Source organism: Falco rusticolus, chromosome 12, assembly GCF_015220075.1.
Source record: "Falco rusticolus isolate bFalRus1 chromosome 12, bFalRus1.pri, whole genome shotgun sequence".
Taxonomy (NCBI): Eukaryota; Metazoa; Chordata; class Aves; order Falconiformes; family Falconidae; genus Falco; species Falco rusticolus.
Window position 1 is genome coordinate 23,744,656 of NC_051198.1, and position 12,551 is coordinate 23,757,206.

Here is a 12,551-nt window from a genome sequence, read left to right on the forward strand (position 1 = left end):
AGGCCCTGTTCTATTCATACACACAAAGAAATATTCAGAAGTAATCACATTTACTTCAGAGTAGTGTTAAACTAAAACCAGTTGATAGAATTCACTGATTTTTTTTATGTTTTCATTTTACAGATCCCCAATTAACAGTGGAAAGCTGTACTGGTATCTTACTATCTAACGTAAATGAGACAGGAAAGAAAAAGAATCTTGTGTCAGCCACACCTCAGGGAAATGTGCCTGTAATCTTCCTGTAATGGAAGGCAAATATTTTTAAGAGCATTCAAAAAGCAGAAAATAGGAAATAGTGATTTTCCTATCCCTGTAAAGCAGGATTATTACAATCTACAGTAACTTCTTCAGTACAGAAATTTCATCAGTCAAAAAAACATCTTTTTTGCATGAAACAATACAAAGTACTTATTTCCAGAACTTAGTGGGTTAAACACAGGAAAATATAAAAGTTACTTTTGGATTTACCCTCAGCAAATAAACAGATGCAGAAACCAAATCCTCTGACTCTGACATTTGCAAGTTGTCGGTCAAGAGGAGCACAGTATAGTGTATATGCCATCTCTATTCACTCTGCTGTGCTTTAGGAAGCAATTTAGTTTTATTTGTACGTTTAGCACTTGCAGCATTCTTCTCTTATGAAGCAGTGAATTAATGCTCCTTGCATTTCTTGATGGAAGACATTCTGTGGGGTCATCAATGGCTTCAGGCACTGAGAGCTACAGTAGCACATATCCAGAAAGATGCCCATAGCTGCGGAAGGTTTGGATTGGGCTGTTTGGTTTACTTCTGACAAAGTAAGGTTTTATATAAAGCACCTGCAGTGCAACAGAGTGTACATAGATAGGTTTGTGAAGGGCAGTGAGAATTTGGAAGAAAAACAAAACCAAAAACCCAAACAAATAAACCCTTTTGCAACAGAAGGCTTATGCTGAAAAAATTTATTCAGGAAAGGCAGCTACTTAAAAAATAATTTGTTCATTTCCTAATTAATGTTTTTCCTTCACATGTACTCTTGCACTATTTTCTTTCAACAAAGAAACAGATGTGCTTCACAGGTAGGCAATAGAAAGTGCACAGATTTTATTTACATACTTCAGCAAACTACTTTTTTCTCAGCTGCCAACCTATCTGTTTGGCCAGCATCCACTGTAATCTGTTCTCCTTCATTATGTTAATCTGTGGGCGGAAAGATTTCTGTCATCTTCAAATCGCTTGTACAGCAATGGTAAACACCTTGGCCTGTCTGTAATTGGACAGGTGTCTGCATTGGTGTCACCCGGCTTTTAATTCAATTAAAGAACTGGCTGCTCTGCTCTCATTACCCACTCATTTCCTCTGCACTTTTAGTCAGCCAGTGAAATTTACACTCAGTGCTTGACTATCTCAGAGTACAAAGTCAGCAGTCCCATAGCAAAGATCATCACTGATACACGTGAATTAATTTATAGCACAGCAAAATACATTTTGCAATTAAAAATAGCCTACGATCCAATGGAGTTGGTTGGCAGCTTTAAAAAAACTTTCCCTAACTCCTCAACTGTCACACACTTAGACAGGCATCTCTTGTTTATACCCAATAATTGCTGATCTGATAAAAGTCCATCAGGCTTTCCAAGATGGGATGCTAACAAAGCAAAATTTGGCCACAACCGTACTTGCATATATTCTATTAATGTTAACAGCAGAGAGGTAGATAAATTGTCACTTTGACCAGGAGATAGAATTAGAGGCATCATCAATATTGAAAAAGAGGGTCAGCCTCCCACATTTGGGATATGAGTCCCATTCATTCAGCCTGCCACTACAGAGCAGCTGAATCCATCTAGACTTAAAATTTACATCATAGACTACGTTCCAAGCCTTAAAATCCACATGGGGAATCTCTGACGGTAAATCATTCTAACACACCACTCCTATCTGCCCACTCAAAGAACCTTTGGAAATAAATTAAAGTTCTAACACAGACATTTTGACACAGTGACCCCATGAAACTGAATAATGTCATTTGTTAAATATGAATGTAAAGTTAACAGTCTAAAAGAGTGATCTGGAATCACACCTAGAACATTAAGCCCACTTTATATGCAAAACTAGTATTTAATTTTCTATACTTTTATTTAAATGATCTTTAATTATTTGCAATATTTAAAGTTGAGGTTTAGAGTTGTGACAGAGAAAACGCTATGTTCATTCTTGCAGATAAGAGATAAAAACATTGACATGGACAGTAGTAAAGGGTCAACAATGAATTTATGGTAAAATGGATGCGAGGACTAGTCAGTTAGTTGCATCTTTATATCCACTCCATTCATCATTCTAACGCATACAGTATATAAGATAAAATATCCAGCTTCTTCCTTTCAATTCTCCATAAAACAGACATTTCTTTTGTTCAGTGCATCTAAAAGGGAGTTCTCATATATTTAGGTAGCTCAGCCAGATTCCGCAATATTCTGGCAGATTTTGAGTGGAAAAGTAGTACTTCTCATCAAGGAAAAAAATGGTTTTACCACTAAGGTATGAAGGCTAATATTATGTTCACAAACACTGAAAAATAGATTCAAAGGCAATTATAGTATTTTAGCAATTTCCTCCTCCAGTAAAAAGACTTTTATGAAAGCAGCTGCTTCACTATTTCAATCTACCATCCTGTTTTTTTCAGAAAGAAGCTTCAAAACACCACCAAGTCTTCAGAGGTGAAGAGACACACTTGCTTATGGTAACTTATAAGCTTTTACTCTGCATAATTAATTGGTTAAACAAATATAAATTGAGTTGGAAGGAGCCTGCCCATAAAAACAAAACTAATCCCACTCACCCACACAGAAAAGCTACTTAATCTTACAGATGTAACACAAATACTAGAGTTCTTTCCTCACTTCCACAAAAAAATGCACTCAACTAAGACAGCGGAAAATGACAATTTTGCAAGGCTAGTTCAATAAATTTTTTTTTCAGGTATTATTTACTAATTTTAATCATAACCAGGCACTACTTTCATACGCAGCCTAAAATCTCAGCTCTGCTACTGAATATTAAGGTACCCAAAGTCAATCACAGAGCTTACGCACACAAATTCCATTTGTTTCACAAGCTGAGTGTATTTTTTGCCAAAGGGACTTTTCCTTGCCAGATTTTTTCATTGGTTGCTCCCTAACACTCTACTTCAAAAGGACCTATTTTGAAATACACATATTCCAATTGAAAGAACACTTGACCTTACAGATTTACCTCAAAACTTGTTTAAGCTCTTAAAAAAAATATAAAATACCAAATCTCCCCTCCCCAAACCTAAAGACTATTTAGCCAATTTGAATGCCTGAGGTCTTACAGCATCTGTCTAACAAAGTCACTTGTGTGTCGAGATGCATCATTGCCACAGTACACTTACTCACAGTCCACTGACCAGAAAAGGAAGTCCTCAGCTGACTTTGTGTTTATGACAGATTGTAGCAAAACTGTTTAAGTACATGTATCTTCTAAATACACATTTCTGGACTGAAAGCTTGCGCACATCAATCTGTTGCACACATCTGCATTCTTAAAGCATCTTCTACCATACTACCATAAGTATAGCACGTGTCGTGAAATTCTGAAGAATTATTGAACAATGGGGCACCTGTTCCAACTCTTTGGCTTATAAGAACAAAAAAAGATTTATTTTAGCTACAGAATTTCAGTGGCTTAGAAGACCTTTTTTTTTCCCCGCAATAGAAAAATTTCATAACAAACCATACATAAACTCCACTGATCCTGAAGATGCAATTCAGGCTGCAGTGGTTCAAGGAAGCCTGTTACATTCCCCATAACACAGGGCAACTCTCTAGCCGATTCAATTTGTGGAAAACATTAGCCCAACAGTCCAATTTTGCACCAAGAGTTAATTAACCACAGAGAATATAGGTTCTGTAATATCTACCACTATGTTACTTTTGATTCTTCCACAAAACTTTGTCATTATTCATTTTCTGCAGGATTTTGGTTTAAAATTTGGATTTTTAATTTAAAATATTAAATTCTAAAAGTTTGCAGAAAGAGAATGACAACTTTTTTGCAAATTTTTTAGTATGTCTATAAAAAAACCATATTAATAATCACTTCTGTCCTCACAAACATTAAGAAGTTGATTTCTTTTTATTAATAAAGTATTTGTATGTAGCTAACAGTTGATGTAATTTTGATAAAATGTTCAGGTTTATTTAATCAGACAATTTACATTTCATATGAATAAATTTATACAACAGCATTGGACTGTAAACAATATTAATTTAGGTCTAAACTCAATCAAGTTAGAACCTTAATATTTCAGAATTTTAATATCATTTATGTTTTATAATGCATATATTGAAAAATAGGCTGTTGGTCTGCTAAACCAGCTAAATGAAAGGAGGTACGAACCTGCATTCTGCCACTGATTTAGAGTCATTAGGAGGCTCAAGCACCACTTGACAGCTCAGAGAAACGTAATGTGCATAGACAGATCTATTGGCTACCCTACGCTGCATTAGTGGCCACAGTCACAGATGCAAGCAGGGGCTGAGGTGCAGCTTCTGGTGCGCTCCCTTCAGCTCCCCCCACTAAGAGAGATGTGCATATGGGTCAAAGAGAGACCATATACCCTTAAGACACCCACAGGGACAAAACAGGCCAACAACGAGCATGGCAGCCCTAATAGTTACATGGGGCTCAGTACACGATACTCCTTTGTGGGGGAAGGATGCATACAGCTTCCCACATCTCACACCCTGTGGCATGGCACGGTGAAGGAAATACCATCGTTCTTCCAGCTATGGGAAACATTTAGGTGTTTTCCGTCACCCATCTCTGCTTCTGAGCAAAGGTTACTTCTACAAAATTAGGATAAAGAGAAATAGTTTACCTGAAAACAACAACCATTCTTGCATTTAAGTGTAGTTCAAACACCTGACAAAGCAGCTCTTGAAAACCATATTTTCAATACAAAGTTTCAGCTTTTATTACTTTAAACCTCTGTCAGATTTTAGTTGTTAGTAAATGTAAGCTAAACATATCAAACCTGGTTGGTATGTTGTGACTCTTTGTACCTACATTAAAAGTTTTAGAACATTAGAAATTTGTCTCAACTTGTAGTAGGGATCTGGGATCTCCTAGTGCTCTGGCCCTGCAGATATTTACATTAGTTGGTTTGCAATCCAAGTGTAAAATATTTGCACCAAGAGCTTTCAAGTAATTTCAAGTGCATGAAAGTAACACCCAAGTTACTAGTTTTGCGTGGCAAACTACCTGGTTGTGGCAAATTGCTTAGAGGCTCCATGTAGATCAGAGGACCCCTCAGAACAAAACGTTTCCCAAGAGCCACCCCAGGCAGCAAGCTCTCATGTTGGGCTCACCTTGTGACATGGCCACCCTTGGCTCCTGGCCTGAGGGGAGCAGCCGGCCCCTGCTGCCCCCTGGCCTTGCACGGTGGGGCCTGGGCCCGGGACTGCTCCCCACCAGCTGGAGGTGGCTGTCAGCGTGCAGAGGCTGGTGGTAGAGCCACAGGCTGCTTTGGCAGTGCCTGCTGGGGCCCGGCAGGGCTCTCCCTGGGAGGGAGCACCCCCCAGCCGGCAGCATTTCCCTGAGCACGGGCACCTGCCCGCCCGGCCATGCGTTCCCCCGGCCCCTCCATCCCTGGCAGGAAGCCCCGGCGCCTCTTCTGAGGGGCTCCCGAGCTAGCGTGCTTTCAGAGCAGAGGTGCAGCCCAGCCACTTTGATTAACCGTATTAAATCATTAAATTAACTTTTCCTGAGATATTCATCTGCTGACAATAAAAAGACTAAAAGGTGAAAAGTAATTATAAATATGTGTCGAGGGAAGGAGGGAATGGTGACTGTGAGCATTCAGAGGGGAAGCCGTTGACAATTTCCTCGTTATCGTATGTGCAGCCACGACTGCAGCTGCAGTGACACAGGCAGGATGAATTGCAAAAAGCCATACAAAACTGGAAGAGAAATCTGTAAGAGGAATAGCAAATGTCTGTGAATTCTTTTGCAGAATATTATATTGAAGTATTATTTACAGGTTGCACAAGTGTTCTTCACTGCCCATAATTGGGAGCTAGTAAAAGTTAAAGGCTGGTCAGGCTCCTAAATTCTACAATGAGAGCGATCTGAATTATAAAATATTTTTCTCATATGTGCTTGACAAGAGACATGTCAGAGCACTGTGATTAGTGCCACAAAATCCAGTCTGGTTAGAGGCAAGACAGCTGTGTACCCCAGGGGTTGATTGTGGGGCCAATACTGTTCAATCATCATTAATGACCTTGACGATGGGGGAAGTGCACGCCCTCCGCAGGTTTGTGGATGATACAGAAGGGCCACTAAGATGGTAAAGGGACCAAAGCATGTCTCTTATGAGGAGAGACTGTGAGAGCTGGGACTGATCAGCTCAGAAAAGAGAAGGCTCAGGGTGATCTATCAATGTGGATAAATACCTGATGAGAGGGAACAAAGAAGAAGCAGCCAAACTCTTCTTAGTAGAGCCCAGTGATAGGGCAAGAGTCAATAAGCACAAACTGAAATGCATGAAGTTCCACCTGAACACAAGAAACTACTTTTTTTGCTGCAAGGGTGGTCAAACACCGGAACAGGCTTCCCAAAGAGGAGTATCTTCACCTCTGGAGAAATTCAAAGCTTGACTGGATATGCCCCTGGGGAACTTGTGCCAGCAGACCTTGCTTGAGCTGAGGGAATGGACTAGATAATCTCAAGAGGTTCTTTCCAACCCAAATGATCCTGTGACTCTGTGATATTCTGGATTTCACAGGAAAGTACAAGCAAGAGATGCTCACAAACAGTTCTGAAATGCTGTGTTGTAAAGCTTCTTTCATTTATTTAAATACTAATTCCAACTTAAATTCCAAATTTTTATGCCACCATGTGGAATGCACTGTAATACAGAGGAAAGCAACACAGCCTTCAGAATGTTTCTGAGGTTTTGTTTGGGGGTTTTTTGTTTGTTTGTTGGGGTTTTTGATGTGATGACCCTGTACTTCCTTTATTACTCTGCTGAGTGTGACTGCCTGTATCCAAAGTGTATCAATGTTATTACATGTTTCTTTGAAGGCAAGATGGGCTACACAGTATTCCTTGAACCCCCCAAATTTACACTCTAATTTTATACTCTTATCCTAGAATACAGATCTTGAGCACCATGTTGAAATACATTACCTTATACAATAAACTCCTGGTTCAACAGTCAGCACCTCATTTTAAGGATTTTAATTTGAATATACATTTATTGGATTACAGCAAAAAAAACCCCACATTTTCACATTTTGAAGATTGCAGGGGTCAGTATTTGAAGGATTTTGGTTACTGACTCCTTAGAAACAGGCATTTGAGACTGGGATAATGCTCATTTAAAGACCTATTTAATACTCATCTCCGCTTTTCTTCTTGACAAGGGTAAAACAGTTTCTTCTGAATTTGACACACACAGAGGACAGCCTTCTGGGAAATGGGTAATGCTACTAATAATTTTTTGTTGCTGTGCTCCAGTTATGACTCAGGACCCTATTGCACAGAACAGATCATGGTAATTGTTCAAAAGTATGTACAGTCTAAGTATAAAACAAAACACAACAGATGGGTATAAAAAAGTACAAGGAAAAAAGTAGGATAAAGAGGGTTGTCAGTGCCCTCAGATGTATTTGCAAGCAGAAGATTAAGTGGTGCCTAGGCTTAACAGTGAACGAAAACTTGAATGAGGGAGTGGAAAAATAGCAGAGTTGCTTCATCAGCAGTCCCACCAAGAGCTGTGGCACTTTCCTCTCTGCTGTTGCATTAGCAATCCTGGCTGTGAGGGTTACTGTAGCATCTTCTCATGGAAGTCAACAAAATAATTTTGAAAGAAATTTCCCTGAAATTAGGGAGAAAATAAGTAAAATTTACTTTCTCAGCAAACTCAAAGGAAAAGTAAGCAAAGACAGTCTTCTGGTGGGGTTCTGTGTTTATGTTAACTTTTGATTAACCAGGAAAGATCATTCATCAGGTAAAGCCACACATTTTCTTGGAAGTCTCACATTTGTGGGTAACCATTTCTCAATGTCCACAGAATAGTCCACCTGTGTAGGCTTCACGGAAATCAGTGGGATGAAGGTAAAATAATTTCAAGATCAGTGATGGAATTTTTCACTTCTCAGCCCTGACATCACCATGAGAACATGAATTACTTATTTCATACAACGCCAAAATTGGAAAATACGTAACTAAATGATTGTGCAGCAGATAAAAACAACAAAAGGAAGCACTCCTTACACACAAAACTGAATTGGAAAACTTACTGTCATTGCAGAAGCCAAAGACATAAATGCATTGAAAAAAGAAAAGCAATTCTACCACAGACCATTAAGTGTGATGGTCCAGATGCAACTTTCAGCCTAGGAATTCCACAAACTACAAGATGATTTTTTATTAACAGGAAGACTCACTCGACACATCACATCTCCTACTTTTTTCCCCCCTAAACATCTAGAATCTGACATTGTCAGAGAGGTCAGTGGTTAAATACAGGTATTCTTCAGTTCTTAGGGTCATTTTATTTTGCAGTATTCAACAGCTATCTGCTATAATAGACTAAAAAACGGGGATATGTTTACTGTCTCTATTTAATAAAAAAAGAAAGCCTTACTCTTCTGCCTCCTGAAAGCTGCATGCAGATAAACTCTTACCTGTCCAGCCTGGCATAGACTTTTTCATAACCCTGACACATAATCATGGCACAATGCCAACAAATTTAAAGAAAATTTTGGTTCTATCCATCAGCTGTGAATAAGCTATCTAAACCATATGCTTCTACTATTTAATTTACAGTAATAGAATTGGTATTGCTTTACAGCACATATAAAGACTATTCAAATAAACAAGTTCGTCAAATAATTCACAGTAAGAATAGAAAACCCATGCAAGTCTTGGTACTGTAAGCCCATTACTTCACAAACAGCCAAGAAATTTCAAACTGAAGAAAATAAAATCTATGCATGTTTGCTTTTGGAAATGTGTACATATGTTATGGCAGAGAAACAATGCAGAACATATATACTTGTGTAAAAATACTAAGCATATGTTTACCTGGTCTTCAGGAAAGCAGCAATAATATACTGCCTGAGGGTTAAGGCACTTTAAGACTACTAGAGTGCCCAAAGCTGAGCCAAACCATCAGCTTTGATCATTATGTCAAAAGCACTTTTTAAATTGTTATTAATTATATAATTAATTGTAGAGATTATATAAACAAATCTATTGGTCACATTTTGTTACAATTAAAGTAAGATTTTGTACTATTGCCCCATTTAGTCACCACATAACAATATAGATTGTTGACTGTAAGGTGCTCCCTTGCCAGGCAACTTCGCAGCAGCCAGCAAAGGCAGTCTGTTAACAGAGAGCAGAAAGCCAGACACACTATCCTGACAAGAAAAGAGGTCCCAAAATGTTCTCTACGTAGCAGAAAGAGTGCAGCATTTCCTCCTGAAAACATCTGCCTCCTATGGATAAAATTATCTAGACTCCAGGAAATACCTCATGTGCAATGGTTCCTGTAGCTCCTGTCCACAACCCACAGCTCAGCAGTGACCAAACCCCTTAAGCCCAAGGCCCCAAATTCCTTCATACCGTAACAACCCGCCTCCACATCCCAGTGGTATCAACCAAAGCATCTGATCAACATAAATGCATGCAAGTTCCCACTGAAATCAGTTAGGTTTATACGATTTAGGCCAGTATATCAAGTGCGTTCATATATCAGGTCAAATAGTATCTTGGGACCCATATTTAGAGTTAATTTAGGTTAAATGGACATAAGAATGGGGAAGGAAAAAAATTTAAACATGTATACTAAGCAAAAACAAACAGAAAAGCATTTGCCTCCCCAAAATCATCAACAGAGTGGGAAGGCATAACTTAAATAATTTTTTTATCATCTGCATTGCATCTTAATTTCTATTGTTCTTTGAAGTCAGTAGATTGCTATGTATGTGGATGCTGACACAAATACTACCCTTCCAAACATTACCTATGCTGTGTATACACAAAAGTAGACAAGTAATGTTTTACAGCTCAAAAAAAGGAGGTTATAAACACCCCATGTTATTAGATGTGCCTAAAAAATTGATACTTAACAACATTTACCTGTGACCATACTAGTGTCAGCAAGCTCAGCACTAGTGATGGGTATGTTGGGACCATCCTCTTCGTATGCTTTCAAAATGTACTTCTCAATTACACCTATGACCCCAGCAGGTTTGTTCCAGGTGACCTCAATGCTGTAACCATTTATACTGTGAACTCTTGAGGGAGTTGGCACATTTTGTGGAACTGTAGAAGGATAAAATAGAAAATAGAGAAAATGGCAGTTCTAAGGAGACTATTGCCCCTATTCTTCACTTTTAATGGCCGCAGTAAATCAGACTCAACCATTAGCATAAATACAATTTATTAGAGTTGTAATTTTCAGCATTGATTTAATATGACTGCACATCTTGAGCTATTCAGTTTAAGCTATATTTCAAAACCATCAAAACCCCATCTACATAACAGTCCTCCTTAAGTTGTTGTGATTTTCCGAAAACATTTAATGTATCAAACATATTTAAGCATCACTCACAAAGAGAGGAGGTGGATTGTATGTAGCTAAGAAGTTCAGGCTTTATAAGCATACATCTGAAGGAAGCAAGATAGCATTGCAGCAGAGAAGGGGTTGATATTTATCTGTTGGATATCTAAGCCACAGAATGCCAACAGCTATGAAACATTTTTAGAAATGTGCATTCTCATTCACAAAAGTACTTCAAAAAATTCAAGCTCTTCCATTTACTTTCATATTTCCACAATGCCATACAACTGTCTCAAGGCAAGGCAGAGATTTGTAAGGCCTTTTTGCAAAATCCTTGGCTTCTGATCATTTCATTTTATAAAAAGAAAAACAAAGGGGGGAAAGAAAGGAAAATGAAGATGTTTAAAACCAACTGGAAAGCCAAGCTCGTATATGCATACAGTTGCTAATAAAAAAAAAAACCAACCCAAAACCATCCCATTTCCCATAACCTTTAACTATTTATTAGATATTACTATACCAAGTAAAGGTCTGGCCAGTAACAACTTCATCACAGATGACTGCACAAGGGATGCAGAGGAAAGGCCCAAGGAACACTATGGCAGGATGATGGATGATGAGTTTGCTGTAAATGCGTGTGGACTCCCTAGCCCTGCTGATGATCATTCACTTTTCTCACCATCAAATAACCTATTTTTTTGTAATTTGATTGTTTAGTTTCATTAAATATGAATGCAGCCTTGTTTTTTATAAGAAGGGTACCAGAATGGAAAGTATAAAACCTGGAAGCTGTGATTCTTGTGTAAAGTAAGAACGTGGTACTCTAGGAAATCTTCAGTTACTACAGTAATACATTGATTTTATTAGTTCTGAAGTGTATCGCAGGGCAAGATAAGGTACTGTATAGCAGATGGTCTTCTCATAAGGGACATAACAAAACCAACTCAAAAATAATTAAATAGCGCAATTATTCTCCAGCCCTGGGGAACATGGGCTGGGCTGTGGTCAGCTTGCAAACAAATTTATGGTAAACCTTGCAGTTGCCAGACAGTTGATATGAAAGTATGCAGGTATTTTCTCTCTTCTGGGCAGTACAAAACAATGACTGTAAGTTGTATAAGAATTCATCTGCAAGTCCAATATTTACACAGTTATTGTATATTTTTTTTAAGATCATACATCAAATATCCTGCAACAAAAGAACTCTCTGGAATGCAATTAGGCTTCAATTTACAGAAGAGGGAAAGTCAGTTAAATAAAATATGCAGAAGTGTAAATCTTCAAAAATTTGCTGGCTCAATAAAGTTTGCAAAAACATTGAACAGAAGAGGAAAGGTCCTTTAAATTTTCTTCATAAAAATACGTGAAAATTTTGATCTTTAAGGCTCAGCGGGTATTATGTTCCTACTTCGAAACCTTTTCCACAAGTCACACACTGCTTTTCTAGTAAATATTGCCACATTTTCACACTCAATCTATGGACTTCTCGTTAAAGGAATCCTCATTTAGCAGCACTGAGCAGCACACACATGTGCAGGTAATACAAAGAAAAACTTTCACAAGAACATTTTCTCCCTAGCAACTGTATGGCCTCTTATCTTCCACAGCTTGTGCCAGCTACCCCAGTACCTCCTTTCTCTACATAATTCTGTATCATTAAGTTATACGTAGAAAAATACAGACTTTCTGCAGCAGACTCCTGTAACGTGAGATTAGATGTGCACATATGAACACACCTAGATGCACAGCTGTTCTTACTCAGCTAATGCAGTCAAATCCTTTCATATTGTTTGCTCTCACATAATTACATAATCTAATATATATTTGGAAAAAGACCTTGAATTATGTGTGGAAAATACTTGCCTGAACAAGTAGCTGAAGACAGTAATTTGGTACCTATTCAAAGCATTGAGCATGTTTGCTCCTTCAGAAACACTACGCAGCTTACACTACTCAAAATTGTTGTGGCAGG

General features: G+C 38.2%; 1 protein-coding gene across 1 annotated transcript in view; it reads right to left on the bottom strand.

Moving 5' to 3' along the window:
- Nucleotides 1–12,551, bottom strand: part of USH2A (usherin) — a 390,912-nt gene that overhangs the window by 219,320 nt on the left and 159,041 nt on the right. Inside the window, exon 29 of the mRNA XM_037405643.1 lies at nt 10,156–10,341. Within this exon, the coding sequence (XP_037261540.1) occupies nt 10,156–10,341 (186 nt within the window). The remainder of the gene's footprint in view (nt 1–10,155; nt 10,342–12,551) is intronic.